Source organism: Fistularia commersonii, chromosome 3 (genome assembly GCF_037954325.1).
Source record: "Fistularia commersonii isolate RoL2024-O1a breed Wild chromosome 3, RoL_Fcom_v1.0, whole genome shotgun sequence".
In the NCBI taxonomy this organism is placed as follows: Eukaryota; Metazoa; Chordata; class Actinopteri; order Syngnathiformes; family Fistulariidae; genus Fistularia; species Fistularia commersonii.
In genome coordinates, this window is record NC_141286.1 from 3,638,404 (window position 1) to 3,659,716 (window position 21,313).

General features: G+C 38.1%; 1 protein-coding gene across 2 annotated transcripts; it reads left to right on the forward strand.

Moving 5' to 3' along the window:
* Nucleotides 1-717: 717 nt before the first annotated feature.
* gosr1 (golgi SNAP receptor complex member 1) lies at nucleotides 718-20,701 on the forward strand. Of its 2 annotated transcripts, XR_015104383.1 has the most exons (10): nucleotides 726-777; nucleotides 1,194-1,305; nucleotides 2,764-2,851; nucleotides 3,134-3,241; nucleotides 3,492-3,583; nucleotides 7,602-7,676; nucleotides 14,942-14,971; nucleotides 18,072-18,106; nucleotides 18,409-18,491; nucleotides 18,663-20,701. XR_015104383.1 is itself a non-coding variant. In XM_086141873.1 (9 exons), exons 1-9 carry the CDS (start codon nucleotides 744-746, stop codon nucleotides 18,785-18,787), a joined length of 747 nt encoding a protein of 248 aa, XP_085997999.1. In that variant the 5' UTR covers nucleotides 718-743; the 3' UTR covers nucleotides 18,788-20,701. The 2 variants fall into 2 exon arrangements, 1 of the variants encoding a protein (XP_085997999.1); XM_086141873.1 differs by lacking the exon at nucleotides 18,072-18,106 and having other exon boundaries at nucleotides 718-777.
* Nucleotides 20,702-21,313: the final 612 nt, after the last annotated feature.

Here is a 21,313-nt window from a genome sequence, read left to right on the forward strand (position 1 = left end):
AAGATAAAGAACTTTATCACAATATTCTAATTTTCTGAGACAGTCCTGTATATGTGATTCTAAAGATCATACTAGTGTTTTAAGCAACTCGACATGCACAGTACAGTAATATATCTTCTGAAAGTATATAACTTTACTTTTGTGTGAAATAATAATGTATGTATATATATTTTCACGCTCTCTCTCCAAGTTGCTGCGAGATTCTGTACTTTAAGTAGCTAAAATATACATTTGACATTATGTGTAAAAATATGCAGACCAAAGGCAGTGTGATTAGTTCTGGCAAAACACAGGTAGGAAAACGTCTATGAAAATCAAACCAAACAACATTCTTTTTTTCCAGTGTGAACATTTAAACCCTTTCAAAAATTGAAATGTAAAAGTGTAAATTATAAAATCTTCAGGTATGTTTTCTCAGTAAGTTTATGCAGAGAGCAGCCATTATGAATACAGAACAATAACAATGCTCGACATGCATATTGACATTTTTTTTCCCACGTATTTAAATTTATGAATACAAAATGATATTCCCCGACACGAATACTGTAATTTGTTTCAACATATTCAAATAATTACTTCTCTTCAAGAGGTAACTATAATTTGTCGAGATTAGTTGTAATGTGTCAGACTGACCACTAGGTGGCGCTGTGTAATACAGTGTGCGTTACCTCAGAGCGTTGACTGCAAGTGATGGAGGTCTCGTGACACACCCCGGAAGTTGGTGACGTCTCAGAACAACAAAGATGGCTGGAATGGGAAGCAGTAACTATTGGGAAGGTATGAAATGTAATTTTACCATGTTTGACCACGACGTGTATAGCACTGCTCAGTACAGTGGTAATAAATTCGTCTGCGGTCGCTTGTTCGACGAAATGCGTGGCATTATGTCCGGCGTCTGTGCGTGCCTTTATCACGGGCTTCCAACAAGCTAGCCGACGTTAACGTGTCGCTATCAAACTTCCAATTATCCCTGTGGCTTTTTAATGTTACGTTTCTTAGTGCCTTGTCACCGTGCACATTGTGAAAGTAGTTACCGTTTTGAATACACATTACAGGTCAATTCAGCGTCTCATTGTTATGAAGTACTGTAGAAGTTAGCTTACATACTTTACTACCAACGGCCGAAGTTATTTCTGCGTCCCGAGAGGAATTGTCTACATAAGTGTCTCTGTGCGTGTATTTTTTTTCCCCAGATCTGCGAAAGCAGGCCAGACAGTTGGAGAATGAGCTGGACCTGAAGTTGGTCTCCTTCAGTAAACTGTGTACAAGTTACAACACCTCCAGGGATGGACGCCGAGGAGACACGTAAGTTGAGTTATTGGACCGAACACACCTGCACTCTTGATTGAGGTCTCCTCCGACGGAGGCCATTTTGAAAGTGTCAGGTCAAGCAGCTGCAGGTGATAACGGTGAACATTGAACTGGCATAGAAATTGAACTTAAACATCAGCATCAAGCCTGCAAAGACCATGATCTGGCTCTCTGCAGGCCTCAACATCAGACCGTTTGGGTTTTTGGGTGATGTGCACAATAACGATGCAGTAATGTACAAAATATTGTCATACATTCGATGGTGAAACATGCAGCCATAAGCAAAATGCAGCTATTGTTGAATCCCTCAGTGGAATCAAGTTATGGTGAAGTGTAAACATGACAGCACAGACACAAAGCCTCTGGTCCCTTGATCTTTAATTTAAAACATCTCAATAAGAATCAGTTCTGTGAGAGCTCATGAGACACTCCTTTACATTCACATTCAATATATGTGAAATCCACCATGTTTTGGGCTATAAGTAAGCATATTTTTTCACTTATTTTTAACTGTCTTGCATGACTTTTTTCGCTCATTCGGGCCAGTAAGCCCTCTTGGAATTACTTAATGTATCTGTTGGGGAAACTCAGACTTGTGGATGTTTTATCACCATCCTAATAAGGTAAATCAAAATTCTCTCACGCTGGCAGCAATGAAGGTTTAAAAACCTACTTGTGTTTTATGATAAAAGAGTAACCCTCCCATCTCCCTCTTTATCATTAAATTGAGAGCAGGTCAAAACTCTTTTGTCCCCAGTACCTGGAGGGACATAGATGTTTTTGAGTGTCCAAATAAATTACCATTCAGAGAAAGCCTCTCTCTTTTTCAGATGAGACGTGGAAACTTATCTCTCAACATGTTGGAGCAATAATAAAAAAAAAAAAGAAAAAAAACAATGCAATATAAGAATTTCCATCTTATTTATGAAATTAGATCATTTTTTGGTGAAAATTTTCATTTATTATCTCTGGCTTTTGGCTTTGATTCTCAGGGCAAGGGGTTAGGGGGTTATCGGGTAACTATGCACTGATTACATCAATAATTACAGAAGCACACCTCTGCACGTCAGATTAAATGCAAATTAACACTCCCTTAGTATTAGAGGAACAAGGTAAAATGAGTGAGATTTTGCTGCAAGCACAGATTAGTGCTTCCATTTTTACACAAGTGTTTTCACTCATCACCTGCTGCTGAAACTTAACCCACCTCATTGGTTGTGTTCAGTGTGAACAGTTGTATCTTTCAAAGACACACAACAACATTATACACAATAATTATGACATTATAGCAACATTATTTCTGTGAAGCAAAATTGACAGTTTGATTTTTGTAAGTTACCCTCTCAATGTATATGAGGAAGAAACTGGTAACACATTTTCAAGCAAATTAGTGCCAAATGTTTTTAATCAACCTTTGGCTTCAGATCATTCCGTATGTGTGTTTTCCTCAAGGTCAGACACCACACCCCTGTTAAACAACTCCACCCAGGATAGAATGTTTGAGACGATGTCAGTGGAGATTGAACAGCTGCTGGGTAAAGTAAGTAAACTACATTGGCCAATCAAAATCTCGCAGTACTATTTGTAGGAACAGAATATACTCATATTCTGTTTGCATGGTAAAAAAAATACAGCTTCTGTTTGAATGCAACTCAGCATTTTGTGATAACTTGGTTATTGCAGAAAATTGACATGGATAACTTGCTGTTTTTCTATGGTCATTCAGTCTTCATTCTGTGTTTATGGAAAGCTATTTGGTAGCTCGTTACCATCCATGCTGATTCCCAAAATCTCTCTCCGTTTATCTTCATATTTTAATTAGTTGACAGCAATCAATGACAAGATGGCAGAGTACACCAATACCCCTGGAACAGCGTCCCTCAATGCTGCACTCATGCACACTCTCCAGAGGCACAGGGATATCCTGCAGGTTTGATTTCTTGTTTTTTGCAATTTGTTAGTATCTTTTGTACATTTGTTTCTTTGAAAATTTTTTGTTGTCCACTTTTCTGTCATCATGTCAATTTTCTTTATTTTTCTTTGTTTTAAAGAGCCGTAATAGTCTTTCCTAAAATTACTTAAAAAAAAAAAAACAACATAAAACACAAATGTTGATGTTTTTAGAGTTCCAAGTGTTATTCCATTTTCATCATCTAGTTTTTCTTCATCTGTCTCATCAGGACTACACACATGAATTCCACAAAACCAAAGGAAACTTCCTGGCCATTCGAGAGAGGGAAGACCTTCTAGGATCTGTGAGAAAAGACATTGAGTAAGTCACCATGCACAGCACCTTATGGCTTATTTGATCTGTCAGTTTATATTTCACCAGTAACCAGCACTATAGGTCGACATTTCATCAACATTTATTTATAGATTGATCTCTGAAAGTTTTAGTGTTATAAATAACCCATGCTTATTCATCCGCTTTAATGACAGTTTGCTTTTGAATTAAATTTTATTATTTAACCGAAATGTAGTACAGTTGCATCAGTGACACAAAAAAAGATTTTCTGAGAGGTGCTTTTGAAATATATATGGACTGAAATAAAGTACTGAAGAGTGTTCAGGTTTTTCCAGCCATTAACAGCCACACCTGTGTCACATTGGACTCCCATGTTAGCCCTCCTTTTTAAGCACTATCACTGATTCTCCCATGTCATTATACCAAAAAACATGATGGGGCAATTGTGATTCAGCTGGTAGAGTGGGTGTCACTACAATCAGAATCAATTCCCTGCTTCTCCTGTCTGTATGTCAATGTGTCACTGGGCAAGACACCGAGCCCCAAGATGCTCCCGTTGGTTTGCTGCCATGGGTTTCCGAGGGTTTGTATGAATGGGTGAATGCTGTCTAGTGTAAAGTGTAAAACAGCAAGTTATGGAAACGTTCTATAGGTTGAGACCATTCACCATTAATCTTTTGACCAGTGTCACAGTTTTCAGGTAAAGATTGCAGAGCAGAGATCATCTGCTAATCTTGGGGATTTATCGGTGACGTTTTTAGATCCTTGGTTACAAGAGAAATTCATGGCATTGACCAGACATAACAGACCTGACAGGTTACTTACGGTTACTAGATCAGCAAAACACATATGCTGTAAACGTGATGCAAAGACAGCTTTAGTTGCTAGGTAGTAATCTGCTGAGCATGACTCATTGCTTGTTCTCTCTACACTTTTTCCTACGAGGTACATAGTTGAATCATTGGTTCTGCTTGCAATGCTCTTGAAAAATGTTGGCCATTAAACCCCAAGAAGATTGACAACCTCTTCGGCCTTGTGTGGAGAAAGTATGTCCTTAGCTCAGATTGGCTCAGTTGTGAGTGCTTTGAAATGAGCCGGGGGCTTCTTCAGACCATGATCCGTGTCATTCTCATTCTAATAGTTTATTGATTTGTAAATTGCAGCACTGGCTATAGGTGTGCACTGCAGGATTTCTATTGATTAGATTCATCCATCTGGTATGCAGATTTCCTGCACATATCCATCATGATATTCAGTCATGTCATTTATTTGCCATAGGCGTCCAATATATAGATATATATGTATATGTATATTTATATATAGATTTTTTTTTTTTTTTGTGGGAACAATTTTTTTCCCAGTATTTAACCTCTATTTACCTGTAATACCTTTAGTATATTAGTACATAGCTAGGCCTTGTCTATACAAATCCAGTTGGAAATATCTGCTGATGACAGTGCTATAATTAATGTTAATTCAAACCGCCCATGAAAGGATATCACTAATAAAAACGACATGCCCTACCAAAAAGCTCTGTGTCGATAAGTCTAATACAGACAAAAGAGTTGATCCACTGTTACTAATGGTGGTGAATGCACTTGGTATGTACTCCCATCGAGTTTACGTGACATCTGAGTTTAAACTCAGGAGATTACAATTGCAGATTTCACAGTATAACTACATGCCGTATTATGCTTAACATGATATTGTGCTTCTTAAAAATTCCCTTTGCAATAAATCTTCATCTAACATTAATGATTGGGAGATGTAAATACATATTGAAGAGTGTTCTCTTAGCACAACAGCAAGGCCTCAGTCTTTAGACATTACTCTTTTTGCCTTATTAATCCTTATTTAGAAAATATCACCATGTGTATAAACATTTCTACTGTAATTCCTAGACAATAATTTTTATTGAGTTAGTGACCCAAAGGCGACTTATTGAAATAATTTTCTCTTCTGGTCCACCTGCACCATTTTATAGGTAGGGGGCAGGAGAGATCATGTCTTTGAAGGAACCATCCAAACAGTATGCTTTTATGAAAATCTTGATGGTTTACTCTACACACAAAAATCCATATTGAGTAAAATACCTGTCACACTCAGTTACCAAGCAGCCGAATGAGCAACATTATAGCTTATTAGATAATTTATCTTTTTTTTTTTTCTTGCAGTGTCTTGCAGATTTTGTCAGCAATGTATATATTTTACAACCAAGCACACACAACTTTGGGTTGTAGCTGTATCATTCATAACAACACTATGAAGCGGTGCGGAGCTCAGACCAAATGCCGACTCTGTTCCTCCTGACTCCAAATGTCAGCAACAAAAATGACAGCCTGTCTTTGATTTACATTACTGCCCTTTTAAAAAGCCCTGCCAGGATGATGAAGCTGCAGCCATCAGTTCTGCTATTGGAGAGCTCCAATAAAGAAAGAAATGAGTGTGCTCTGAATATTGTTTCCATTTCCTTTAGAGGGTACGTTGTTGATAAAGTAGACAATTTTATTCCAGTATCAGAGTCAGGCGGGGTTTGATATTTGCCACATACAGCAAATCCATCCACACTATTTTGCTTCCCAGATCCTTTTGCCTTACTCCGTTCTGTCCCCTCTTTTCTTCCTCGAATCTTACCATCACTTAGCTGATGGATGAAGTTGGGTTACTGAAATGACTAGAAACAATCGAGAGCGTAGAAAGAGTCAGCTCTTCAGCGATGCCGCTCCATTCGAGCAGCATCAAGCAAAGTCATGGATGGGATATTTTGGCTCTTTAAAGGGAACAGCAAGTCATCCATTCAATTTGACTGACACCAGATGGTAGAGAACATATCTTGTAGTTTCATGGCTGATGCTGGCTTTTTGGATTAACTTAAAGGAAAAGACTATCATTTAGATTTGAAGGTATGAAGGTAGTTGGTGTGTATGAAGGTAGTTGGTGTGAGAGGAGGATATGGAGAATAGGGTTAGATGGAGAAAGTTGACTCGCTGTGGCGACCCTTGACGGGAAAAGCCGAAAGAAGAAGAAATCATTTAGATTTGAAATTAGACACCATATCAAATCAAAATACATTTGATGATTCACTTTTTAATATCTCAAAGGAACACATTAAAAATGTACTCAAATTATAATTTTTCACTCATGTGAGTACATATTACTGGACAAAACCCCCTGCAACTCATGCTGTTTGAGCATCTCTGTTGCGTAGCACTGTTTTTGGATCAAAAAGGCTTTATTGCTTGTTGTGTTACAGTACAACCTCAGTTAAGGAATTTATTGGCTAAACCCACAAACTATGCAAATTTAAGATGCTAGAACCGAAACCATAAATCATTTTAAAATATAAAAATATGGACAATTTAATTTTGTAAAAGGTACCAGATTAAGAAAATTTTGAAGTTGGGATATTTTTGGCCACAAAAATGATATTTTTTCTTAAATCTAGTAGTGTTATGGAATAATAACTCATTACTAAAAGTGAGAGAGTCAGTCCAGACAAATCTGAATGCCATTGCCCTCAGGAGCAATGGCAACATTTTCCTGCTGTCTGCAGTATCCTTTTTTCAGTTTATTACGTTTAATTGTAAAAACAAGTTAAAGATCAAATACAACTATGTGACATTTTCAGTGATTCATTGCTGTGTCAAATGTGATTAGCCAGCCTTCTGTCACACAGTATGTTCCACTGCAAGCAACTTGTAAATATTTAGTGAAATACAACAGTAGATACTTGGATTTTCAGTAGACCCTCATCCATACTGGCAGCACTGGCCTCGTATTGCACATTAGCAGCCATTAGCTGCTTACTAAAGTACGACAAGTCCACCAAGCAACATGCTTTATTCATAGGATTTAGTTGAGTTGATGGATCAGTTCAAAACAGAACAGGATGTTTTATGTTAATTTTTCCCCTTTTTTCAAGGAGGAATTTGGGGGTTTGTTTTCTTCACCTATCATTTTTGTGTGTTACAACTTTCTGTTTGTTGTGACAGACTTCTATTGCAGAATAATCTTGGTTTCACTAATTAGTGTTTACGTTTTTCAGGACGTACAAAAGCGGCTCTGGGGTTAACAACAGAAGAACAGAGCTGTTTCTAAAGGAGCACGAGCACCTAAGAAAGTAAGTGTGATCACTCTTTTCAATACTCATCAAAGGCTGTTAATTGTAAAACAAAACCTGCAACTTTCTGTATGTCTAATCGGGGACAGTAAGTCATCATGATACTCCATGGAGTACCATGCAACAACCCTTTGGGAAATAAAAAAAAAATAGTGTTGCTCGCACTTGTATGTTTAATTCAATGCTATTTATCTCACACGCAGGAGTATTGGCTTTTCTTTAATTTGCGTTCATAATTCAGGTTTTGCTTCATAATGCAATTTTTGTTTAATAGTTTAGCAATACAAAATGAATCCTTTGATGCAATAGGTCAGCCTATGATTTGTCATTTGGCTGACTGAAGTCTGTTGAATAGCACATGGTGGTAAAGTCTCAAAAATCTGCATGTGTGCACCAATGTGGGAGAGGTGTGAGAAGCACCCTGTGGGAAGAAAAATTGGATGTCAGGAGGGTGCATAAACTTATTTGATCCAGAGAGAAGTTAACCAGTGCCCTTTAACATTGCTCTGGTCACACTCCAGAGAAATGCGGAAACATTATTGATTTTTCTAGGTTTGAATGGCTTTTTGTTGTCTGTGCCTTTGAATGGCACAGTGCCTCATTGATTCACCATAAAAGAGCTCAATTTAACTCACAACTTTATTATTAATAGCTCTTATGATCATGTGCTAAAAAGTAATTTAAAAATGCCTTCCGTTGTCAAAATTTCATTCTAAATGCTGTGTGACCAAGCACAAAGTTGCAATGTGTCAGTGTCTTTTCCAATGCTCAAACGTTAACCGCTGGATCATATTATTATAGATGGGATATTTACAACAGTGTGTTGTGTCATGTGTTAAAATTCCCTTATCTGTCTCATGAATCTGGGTGTTCAAGTGATTGGTCTTATGTTGATATATGCATATAATTTAAGTTGTGTTGAATTAAGCAGACCCCCATAATTCCTTTTACTCTCTCACTAATAGGCTGTGGCCCTGTATATATACACTGACATGTGAAATGAATAACAGTACAATCTCTTCGTAATTGCCCATCTTACTAACTAGGATATATTAGGCAACAAGTGGGATGTTTTAGTCAATGTTGTGCCTGAAATACTTGGGTCCTGCCCTCCGTGTGGATGTTACTTTGACATGTACCGATCTAAGCATTGTTGCTTATCATGTACACTTTTTCATGAAAACAGTATTTTATGATGGCTCGGGCTTCTTTCAGCAGGATAATGTGCTGTTCCACAAAGCAAAAATGTTTCACGAAAAGTTTAAAGCGTTTACTTGTCCCCCGGTTCCTCAGGTCTCAATACAATCGAGTTTCTGTAGGATGTCCGAGACATATACATCAGATCCGTTGAGTCCCCGCCGAGAAGCTTACAAAACTAATAGATCTGCTGTAAAGATCTTGGTGCCAGTCAAGCTGCCGCAGCACACCTTCAGAAGTCTATAGTCTACTTGTGTCTGTCTCTCAGTGGGTTAGGGCTGTTTTTGCTACAAAATGGGACTAACATAATATCAGGCAGGTGGTCAAAATGTTGTACCTGATTGGTGTATATCAGCAATGTATGCATTGTTTGGAGAAAAAATCTTAATACTATATTGGAGAAAAGGGTTTTCAAATTCATAGTTTTTCCATGAATGGACTGTGAAATGTACTTGCTTCCTGTCTAAAGTGTGAGGAATTAAATGCTAAAAAGACCTCCTGAAAACAAAATAACTGAGGAAATATGAAAAAGAAAAGGGAATGGATAGGAAAATAACGTGCTGAATATTTTGCGGCTTGCTTCGCTCCCTGGTGTTCTCTGCCAGGCTGTTGCGCAAATCCAGCACAATTGATCAAGACACTGATGATCAAATTATCTTACTGGACCACAAGCCATTGTGTAGGGCTTACCCAGGCCATTCTTATAGACAGGAGGGAAAAGAGGAGATTGAAGATCAGGATCAAGTTACGCTTCATTGATCCTATTAGAGGCATAAAACAGGAAAGTGGGCCTGAAAAGAAAAGGGCTAAAATGTGTTAGTAGCTTGAGCAATGGTCTGACTTTGCAGACAGGCAGTGCCTGTGCACTTGATAATGAGAAATATGAGATTATCTGTGTAAGTGTGTTGATGATGGTAGACTCAGCCAGCAATGCTTACCTATTAAAATGCACTTAAAGCAAATCCATTGGAAATTAGATTTTTCTTTCGTGACTTTGATCAGTTATGAGATTTTTAATTTAAAACATATTCACAGTGCTCTGTAAAGTGGCCATTAAACAACTGAGTTTGTGGATATGTTATGTTTTTTTCTGCTTTTACCAGCTTTTTTCATGTTTCTGTTTATTTATTTACAGTTTTAACCTGTAGTGATACATTTTGTTTACCTTCATTGTGCGTGTGAGGGGTTACACATTTGCGTTAATGTAAAAGGCAGTTTTTCTTGGGTATGTATTTAGGATAGCGCAGGATGTATCGTCAGTAGATAGCACCTGCTTTTCCAAAGGAACCTAATTTGCAAAGATAAAAAACAAGAATAAGAACAAGAGTAATGCAAAAACCACGTCAACAAATGCTTGCAGGGGATGGAGTTCCTGCCGCATCCAAACATGCTTTGTATGGTATCACATGCACCTACTTGCTAAGTGAGAGTCTTCAATGATGGAGGTTTTGGTGGAAAAGTGAATCCCCAATAATAACATTGATATAAATGTAGGTTTGGAAGATTGTTTTAGACTATATGAATCTAGAATACAAGCACTATTGTTATTGAGCTCTGTCTGTATGTGCTTCATTCTTTCCTGTATCGCTTTTTCCATCTTTCTCTTCGCCTAAAGGCTCAGTGTTCATGAATAAACCAGAAGGAATGAGGTACACGTCCATTAAAAGTTCATGTGAGAACAGCTCTAATGGTAGTGGTCACAATTGTGACAACTTCCTCTCAAAAAGAGGATGTTCACCCACAAAAGGCCCATGGCTGTAGGAATAGTAACGTAGATTAGTCCATAATTTTGTTCCAGACTGAAAATATTTTTAGTAATATCTTTAGTCCCCATGATTCTTTTTAATGATTAGAAGGTTGAAATTGAAATATCTGTGGCAAAATTTTACAGCTTTAGTATCAATATACGCATCAGCTTAAATCCAAATAAGTTACCTTTTTATGAATCGTGACTCTTCAAGAGCCCAACACCATTTTCTATTAGTTTGGAAATTCTCTCAAAAACCCTTATTCTGTTGGAATACTCTCAAGTTTTTTTTTCCCACCTCTATTTTCTTCCAGCACCCAGTATAGTGATTAAAATCTGTGAAGTTAATGTCTTTCCACTGTCACTTCATATTTCTGATATTGCTTTACTATTTGAAATTAGCTGCCATGTGTATCACATTTTCCCTTCTCTTTTTGTCTTTTAAATCTTCACTGTTACAAGTCCATGCTTTTTAGTCGGAAATCTGTATGCAGATCCTTGATATTGTAATTGAAAAGAGACATTTTCCATTGCATGTCCTTTCATAGTTACCACCAAAACAGAGAACTTGAAAAGAAAGTTGAGTTGTTCAGGTTGCTAATTTTGTGACACACCCACAAATTATATTTCCACCGTCTATCATATTCCTGGACACAAATGGCTGCTCCTCGTCAGATTAATGGCACAGCTTTTGTTGAATGCATCCGTTTACATCAGTGACTTGATAATTATTCACAGTCCATCTACTGGAGCACATTTTCCACCAAAGACGTCACGTGGATCAATTGAGTTCATCTATTGCCCAATTTTTCCGAAGGTTGATTTTTGCAAATTTATAACAGATCACAGTTTTTTATCTTTCCTTTTTTTTTATTGCAATGCGCTGAATGTGCTTGAAATGCTTATGTTTTTTTTGCCGGACAGTGTCACCTCACTCAATGAGCTTTTATTTTCAACCAGAGAATTTTCTCCTGTGTCCATTTATAGAGTCCAGGGTCCCAATCTCACTGTTTCACCGCCAACAAATTTAGAGAAAAGCGGCATCCAATGTAAAAGTAGTTTATTGATTCGTAAACATGGTATAACTTTGTGTGTGTTTTGAAAAGAACTTTTAAAATTGGTTTTGAATCCAAGTTATGTTATGAGTTACTGGCCCTCTTTACTGAAACTGTTTTAGTTTTCTGCAGCTGCTCAAAGGAGTTCTGGACCACTGTCCTTTACAGCGTAATTATTTTTTCTTAATGTGCTTGATTCTACCTTTTACTTTATTGTTCTCCAAAAGCCAACCTGAAGGAGTTTTCAGTTTGACTACTTAGAAACTTAAATGAGTATTAAAAACTGCACCAAAATCACTTGGGCAAGGAGGATTGCTTCCTCAGGAATTTAAAAGCAGTTATTTTGGCTTTAATAAGCAATTTAATTGCAAGACACTGTGTGTAGATCACAAAGGGAAATGGAAATAACCCACTCAAATCTGAAATTGCATTGGGTCATAATGTATATACAGGTGTGTGTATGTGTGTGTGTGTGTGTGTGTACATAAATATATATGGTGATAGATCAAGGACACTGTTAACATTACATTGCAAAATGTGCTATTTTACCTCTGAATGTGATAGTTGAGTAACAGGTAGAATGACAAAGTGGCCATATTGGTCTGACTTGGAGGAAAGTCTGACAAATGTTTCCAACCAGTTTTTAAGGACCAACCTGGCACATTGATTCTTGGTTAAACCCTGATATTTAACTCTAGAGCTTGTCTCTGCGCTGTCATTAAATAATTCAGTGATACTCTAGTTAATTTAATAATATACTAAGTTTGCAAATTGTAAACATAGTTTACAAACAAAAATATCAGATAACTGGAGTGTTAGCAAGAGGCAGCTGCGAGGTCAATCTAACATAGCTCAACTTTGTTCTTGTCTTTTGTTAGCGGCCTTTCAATTAGTCTGTTCTAATTTAGGCGTTTTAAAATTAAGGATTGTCTATACTAAATTACTAGATTATAGGTAGACTGTATGTGGATCATAGTTCAGTAGCAGTTTTTTCAGGGCCAAACTGCATAGATGTATGGCAATAACGTTGATTTTGCTTTACAGTTCCTTGCTCAACCGGTGCATCCAAAACCATACTACCATAATCCATTTGTGCACATCTTGTCAGCCAGCGTTCATAATTCACTAAACGCTTTGCCAGTTACCAGCCCATTTTATCAAATGATTTGATTCATGTAAACCCTTCCATTTCAGTGATGTGATTTACCATCTACTGCCAACCTTGACCGCAGTGCGATGGTTGTGTAGTTTTCTTAGAACCACCAATAAAAAAATTGGCAAGATGCTTGACCTGTGCATTAAAATTTGGCTGGCTGAGTCTTTGCTCAGTCTAAGGCCATGTTTATGTTACAGCTTCAAAGTCACACCTTCGATGAAAAAGTTTGAGGCATATTAAATATTCCTTATCATGGGCTCCATATTGATCAGTGTTTCAACACTTGAAAATCCGTAAATACCTGAGTTTATAAGTAAGCGCTGTGTGACGTCTTGAATCATACTGGATTATTAATAGCGAAACCTAATCCGTGTAGTTTTGTTTGTTTGGTTTACTTTGGCTGTCTGAAACTTTATCCAAATTGATTCCAATCATGGACCAAACCACTGAGACCACTGTTTTGTGTGACACCTGAGATACAGAACTCCTGTTATGACAATAAAGGTACGCGTGTGAGTGCAGCTTCACAGGATATTGAAGCAACCTCTTTGACACTCCCTCTTTTGAGTTGCTGTGCAGAAGTTAATCCTCTCAGGATCCCTGACCTCCTTTGGGCAAACCCACACTCCACGGACACATGGGGAACATCAAAATACGGACCAGAAGCTAAACAATTATGAGTAGTAATGCTGTCCGATACTGAGCTTTATCTGTGATTAAAAGTTTACATTAATTTATTAAAAGTTTAAATTAATTTCAATTCAAGAGAAGGTGGCAAATAAAATGCTAAAACAAGAATAATGCATGAGTCAGTAGAAAAATTGCTTTAACCTTTCTTATGTGCTCAAAAACATTCAGTTTAAATGTATTTTTGAAAAGTATATCATTTTCATGAGACTGTCTTCACTGGTTGATGTGAAAAAATGACCAATGTTTAATTCTATTAAATGAAATGAGCCTGAATAATTAATTCTCTGAGAAGGTACAGATCTCTCTGTTCTGTCTCTAGGACTTTTTTTTATCATTTTGTTTTCATTGGATTGGTTTGACTGACATTTTTAATTAGTGAGAGTAATGTTTGATTCTAATTTTGAAAATGCAATGCTGTTTTGTTGTGACTTTTGACACATTTGAATGTTTTATGTATGCATGCATTATGCATTAATGTTTTCATAAAGAGGTTATCATTCAGATTTGTTATATTGTCACACTACGCACTGCCGTGCCAAACAATGCTCACCAGAATTGCCTTCTCCCATCAGAAACATGGCTAAAATCAGATCTTGTTATGAATGCAGAGATCTTAATCCATGCATTATTGACATCACCATTAGATTATTGTAATACTCTTTTGTCCAGGTTGACTAAGAAGAGTGTCTAAGCCTTGTAAACTGTCCAGAACTGTTCAGCAGCAAATGGGGTTTGCCTGCGAATCTGATGACCCATTTATTTGCTCTTGGGGTTGTTGAGTTTTTATTGTTACATATATATATTTTCATTTTTTGGGGGGGTGGTGCAGTGTTTATCTCTTTTGCCTCACTGCAAGAAGAATCTTTGTGGAAGCCGAGAGAGGCCTTTCTGTGTTGTCTTTGCATGTTGTACCCTTATGTACTTGACTTTCCTACCATAGTCCAAAAGCATGCAGTAGGTTTATTTGAACTCTCTTGTCCCGCCCCTCTCACATCAGGATAGGCACAATAAATGAACAAATGTGTACTTTTTGGGCCCTTATCTTATCTTATCTTCTCATTTGCACAGCACTTTGGAAAGTTCTCTATAAAGATATTTTATTGCTATTGCTAGTATTATTCTGTACATGTGAAAATGCATATACATTTTCAGTAACATCTTGTAGACATTCTGATGCATTGATTTTCAAAGACTCAGCTCTTACAGCCCCAACTCCGATACTTTTTGCTCCCCAGTTTCACACAAAAGATACTTTTGGCATCCTGGGTTGGTAAGAATAGTATGGGTTTGTTCAAAAGAGTTAACACCATGTTATGTATTCATTTACAGCCTCTTGTACTTTCCACATTTCCTGTATTCAGATTACTAATCAGTCACTTTTTCTCCCCTCTTCCCACCCTCTACCTCCTCTTGTTTATAGTTCTGACCGACTGATGGATGACACAATAAGGTAAGAATCATTACAACCAGCTCTCTTATTGACACACATTTGCATCTGCTGCCGTAATGTTCTTCATTGCACCATATATACCTGCTTAGATTGTTATTCTCAATTCCCATGACAAGGCAGGACATGAGGTGTGAAAACAACATTTAAAGCAAACTTCTGTTTGGCTGTCTGACTGTATCTGTAGAACAACTCATAGGTCGATTTACTTTATTTGAATGCTCAAATACAGAAGGTTTCCTCTGGGTTCTCCAGTTTCCTCCCACAATCCAAAATCATGCAGCAGGTCCGCTTGAGACCTAAAATCGGCCAGACATATGAATTATTTGTATTTGGCAGATGTTTGCAATGTGTGGAATTTGAATTTTTGCTTGTGTGTGTTTTTCCTCCCATACCAAATTATATCCGCTCTGGGTTGATGTGAAAACATAGCCAGTGACTTATCAGTCAGGAGGTGTGAAAGGAATCGTCGTACTCAAGATCTAATTTCATGAGTTGGGAAAGACTGAGGGAAAGGCAGTTTGAAGTCGCTGAAGTCAGCACAGGACTTCTTCCTGACTGAGGAAAACATGATCCCCCACCTCAACCCACAGGGAGCTATCAAGATCACAAACACACACACATGCACACACGCCTACGCACACACTTGTCTTTTCCTTACTTTAGACACACTTTGTAATTAACTGTTTGTTTCAACTGGTCGTGATGTGACTATGGTGATATCAATTATGTTGTTTCGACCTGCCTCCTGTGAGACCCTGTCTGTTGTGCAATGTTCTTCTTCAGCTGTCATACGGGGCACCATTTTTTTGTGTTTTTGTGTTAACGGAGCCAGAATTAGTTATTAGTAATAACTAAAAATTATCATTCAAATTGATTGAAATATCACTTATTCGATAATGATATTAACCTTCATTTGGGGCACCCAATAATAACAAATAGTGTCTCAAATGCAGTCTCAAGAAAAAGGCGTTTATCTAAAAATGTCAATATTTAATGATAATGATATTTTAGATGAATCAGGTGTGAATTCAAGCACTGACTCTGTCACACAGTCTCGTCACAACGTACACACACAGAATACAAGGAAACTCCCATTTGAAATATAACACAGTTTATTGAACAAAACCAAAATCAACCAACATCAAGTTTTAGATAAACCTGATTATTCAGCCTGTGCATGTGTACATGGAGGTGCGTTCGTATTTGTAAAAGAAAGAGGAAGCAGAGAGAGAATTAGAAAAGCAGCAACGATGCTAAGTTAGAAAGTCAACAGTAGCAATGGCCTGGGAATACAGTGATCACCCAAGGCACAATAGAAAAACAGCAATTCCAACACTTATATAATACCAATCAATGGCTCAGATGCTGGCCCAGATACTAATACTAGCCTCTTGCAATGTTTTTATCGGTGACTCAATGTTCCAGGGGACGGGAGGTCTGGTTCAGATGACGGTTGCTTCGGTTGGCTTATTAGCGCCTCTGACTAACAAGGACGAATAGATGAATCGAGACACCGATGGCGATTGGGAAACACGGTTGTCTCTCAAAGATCTTCGGTTTAAGTTTGCAGGACAGATAGTCAGGCCGATACGTCGCGCTTGGAGCCACAGTCCGGATCGACAGAAAAATTTGTGTATTGCGTCTATATGTGGTCACCTCTTGTGCACTAGAGAGTAGCCATTAGAGCAGCATTCCAGTTCAAAATATGTGCTTATCTACTGGTTGGTGGCATCCCAGTGTGTAACTTGGTGTTGTCCAGTGGGTGAGGGCGCTGGAGAAAGCCCCCCACGTAGTAGGCGGCCTCTCTTATTAATCACCTCTGGAATGTGTACCAGAGTTTGGGGGAAGGTGAGGATGAATTCATTGCAGTGTGCTGGTTGGGGGTCAATCCTTAGAACAAAAGACTTGATCCCCTGTGTGTTCAACACCTGGTGGTTGAGTCACAGAAATAGGTTTTCTGTTAAAAGTCTGTACTTGAGGCACAACACTGCCTATAGGGATGAAACCCCCATCACTTGTAGCATTTTCTCACAGTACGTGTTCCAACATGAGAAATGATACATGTTGTGAAATAAACACCCCATTCGATGAAAATAGGTGAAATATTTGAGTCAATATTCTTAGCTAGCGGTCTGAATAAAATAGAAAAATCTTATGAAGGGTAGAGTTGACAACATACTGAAGTATTGGAGCTTCCCATCCAACTTTAGATGTCATTGTTTTTATCAGTTTGATTAATACCAGCTGAATACTAATCAGTTGGTTTAATGTAGAATGTCATAAAGAGAGAACACATGTTTACTTGTTTACAAAATGTCGCTACCATGCGTTGATGTAAGCCATTGTGAGCATTTCAGGGTCGGGTTTTGCACCGCAAAGAGTTTCCATGGGAGGTTGAGGGCAAAGAATTCCCACCACTCACTCACTCTTACCCCTTTGTGGAACTGAGAGGCTAACCAGTTGTGGGCTCCTATTGACTGATTGAGTGTAACAGATGCTACCGAAGGCAAAGATACAGGCGAAAAAACTGTCTCTTCAAGCTGCGCTGCACTTTCCCATTCTGAAAGCTGCTGAGGCCAATGGCAAGGTTTGGGCAATTTCCTGTGACAAACTCAGACCAACCACTCAAACACTTTGCAGGCACTCACAGAAAGGAAACTGAAAAAGTGTAGCATGTCTTTGACATCAGGGTTTTTGTCTGATTGAAATGCAGTCTCAAAAATGGTTGCTTATAAGCATCCAATTTGGTCAATTCCTGTCAAAGTCTTCTTCTTGTAACAACTGGACTTGTTTATTTTTCTTCCCCTGAAGATGTTTCACCTAAAGTCCGGCAGTTAGAAGATTTTGGCATGAATTGACCACGACCTAAATGACTGAGAACCTAGTTGGTAAAGTGTATTCAAAGAGTCTTATTAAGTCTGCCTCATTAAATTTTGTTTTTAAACCTATGCACATGCATGCATTTTCTGAAAATATTAAGAAAATATTCTTTTTCTTTAGTATTTCCAACTATTGCACATGATGTTGTCTATATTCAGTTCTATTTTGTCCAGTAAATGTGTCATGATTGCATATTAAGCTACCCTTTATGTTGCTTTAGATACTTTGCCTTGTACCTGATTTGCACTGCCTTAGGTAAGTAGATTTGATAGACAAAACAGGGGTTTGATTTTTTTTTTTTCTCTATATCAGGCTTAGTTGAGAAGCCAAAAAGATAGACCTCTTAAACAAAGTTCACCCACTACAAACACAGAAGTCTCTTGTCATCCATTCTTAGTGAGTCAGGAGGTTCTGGAATCCTTGTTGAAACGCTCAACCTCCCTGTCTGCACACTGAGTGGCTTTTCCTGTGATTCTTTGTTTCTCTAATCCCGTTCAACTGTAATCTATCTTGCACCATTATCACCTTGCAACTCATCGGTCTCTGTGTCTTTTTAGCATTGCCATGGCGACCAAGGAGAACATGACCTCCCAGAGGGGCATGTTAAAATCCATACAGAGCAGAGTCAACACCCTGGCCAGTATCCTATTTACCGTCATTTATGTTCTCTGTGGCTGCAAAAGAAAACCGTTGTTTGTCTCTTAATTGATTTTGCGTCTTAAGCGGGCAAAGTAGCGGAAATGTCCTCTCGTTTTTGTTTCCTTTCTGTCTCAAGATATTCGTGATATTCCGTAACCCTTTGCTAACCAAGACCGATTCCCGACCATCAACAACCTCATCCAGCGCATAAACCTGAGAAAGCGGCGAGACTCTCTCATCCTCGGCTCTGTGATCGGGATCTGCACAATCCTCCTCCTGCTCTACGCTTTTCACTGAACCCCGGGCTCTGTGAAATATTTTAGGAGGCAGGATTGATCAGCTCTCTGTAATGTAGGAACCCCAGGAGACTGAACTCAGCGATCAGAGGAACCTGGAGGCTCCTGAGCAGATGGACATTAGGCTGGTCTACTTCTACCGCAAGAACGAGACTGAAGGAGATTCTAGAGACTGGCTGCTCTTTAACAATAAATGGAGACCAAAATTACAAATACGAACTAGATTTAAAAAAAAAAAAAAAAGAATTAAAAAAAAAAGGATCAATAATTTGTTCAGAGCGGAACTCTGTACAGAAGAGGCTGTAAGAATATGTGACAGATCGGGCTTTTCACAGGTGGATTTTTGGTATTCAGCTGGAATGGTCCTTTTTAATTGATGCAATGGGAGTAGTTGACAATGAGTTGTAGAATGTGAATTAATAAATTATTCATATTAGTATGTGTATAAAAGTGTATGACTAGACACTCGACATTTAAGACATTTTATTTTTCAAAATACATGATTGGAAGTCAGCTGTTCTGGTCTTTGTTATTGAAGATCGCAAGTTTGAAGGAGACAATTAGTAACAGCCTTCATGTCCATCCATGCTTTTACTTAAACCGAGCCCTCAGGCCGCCTCAATCCAATATTCTTCATTGATTAGTGCGATTGAGTGATGCCAAAGTGCAGGGCATGATGGTATTGAGTTAATTCAATTTCTTATAACGTATTATGAGTACCATAAATGTACAAATGAATTTATTTAATTTCATTTCAATGTAATTCAATTCAATTTTTCAGTAAATACTTATTCCATGAAAAAAAATTCACTCCGGCTTTGAATTACCAATCAAATTGATAGGCGTTGCGTCATTATTTGGAGGAAAAAAATTAACATAACTGTTCAAAAGTTTTAACGAGGCAAAGAACCATGTACCTTGAATCTGGACACGCTCCACAAAACTATCAAAATCCTCAATATTTAATAGTCGTTATAGGACAAACCGTACAGGAGGAGGAATTCTATAAATAACAGACCTCTTAATATTTAATGCAACAATTGTCGTCAACCATGATGGTTTGGGTGTCACAAGAACCCCCCCCCGCCGCCCCGATATATATTATGATCCAGGTCAAGAGGTCATGTAGCATTGTGAGGTCAAAGGTCGGCCATTTCAAGAGGATTCATCAAATTTAACCGACAGGCCGTGCTGCTGGGGATCTTTTCAGGTCACAGTGGAAATCAGAATGCGGCCATTAAACGGAAAACACTATCGTGTTGATATTTCACCATTTTCAGAGTATTATCAGTATTGCAGTAGGAGGAGCTGTGTGTCCCCCGCCCCTTAAAGAGAGGAGCATGAAAAATAAACTACCCTGATGGCCGCGGACTGGACCATTCTGCGCGTTTTTATGACTGGAAAGCTCACGTGCCTCTTTGTTTGATTTGGATGGGGCTGACGGCGTGGGGGGGGGGGGGGGGGGATGGCGGTCGGGTCGGAGCGTGTCGTTGGTGATGCGGTTGTGTTGCGACACATGCCATGTGTTTTCGTCTCACAGTCCAAGACTGTAACACAGCTGGAATCCAAATAAAGTAGGCTCACTCTGATGGACTGAGAGGGATGGATGGATACTGTGTCTTGTCCTCATTCCCTCTGCTTCTGATGTTTGTTTTAAGTATGAAATTACACTAAAAATGTACTTACAGTCATCGTGTGTTTTCAAGGGAATTGCCTAAAAAACTATTTTGGAATTCGCCCTCCATGCAAGATTGTGTGTGATGATTTATGTGCTGCATTCTTAAAAAACAGTTCATTCTAATATATAATATCTTTCACTAGTCTTTAAACAGCTGCACGGGACATCAATTTAAAATAAGAAAATGATCAATTTGCATTGATGAGACATTGTTTTTCTTTAAATAATGTGAAACAACTTCTGAACTGTTGTCATTTTCGAAATTGAATTGCTTCATTAAATGTCATTTGACGTTACAACCTATTCTCCAAACACCAATATTCAGGATACACGTAACAAACTTCTTACATTATAGATATTGGCCTGCGAAACTCATATATTTGTGTGTAGTGGTCAGTGGTAATATTTTTTCAACATAAATGCAATATTCCTTGAAAATTGCTTAATTTGTTTTCATCAGATATGCGTTTATTTTAATTCAAAGCTGGGATCAAGGTTTTGGACTATATATATATATATATATATATATATATACATACATATATATTTATTTAGTAGTCCACCCGAGCAGAACTGTTTTCACGCGGGGCTTCGAGCTGCAATCGCTCCCAACAAGCACCAAATCTGAGATGATAACAGGAGCCTTTGTGTCTCTGAAAAAACAAACCAAAAAAAAAAAAAAGTCATATATAAATAAAAAATAACGCATAAGCGGTTTTGCGTAAACAAACAGCAGGGAGGATCCGCTCCTGGATTGACATAATGGGCTGCATCACTTCCCTCAGCAGATATTTAATGAGGAGATGAGACATTTGGTGCCCAGAGAAATCCTTTGTGTGTGTGTGTGTG

Excerpts from the sequence above, each read along its gene's own strand:
- gosr1 (XM_086141873.1), top strand. The coding sequence starts at position 744 with ATGGCTGGAATGGGAAGCAGTAACTATTGGGAAG. Across the intron at positions 1,306-2,763 it reads GATGGACGCCGAGGAGACAC|GTCAGACACCACACCCCTGT; the intron begins GTAAGTTGAGTT and ends GTTTTCCTCAAG. Across the intron at positions 2,852-3,133 it reads TTGAACAGCTGCTGGGTAAA|TTGACAGCAATCAATGACAA; the intron begins GTAAGTAAACTA and ends TATTTTAATTAG.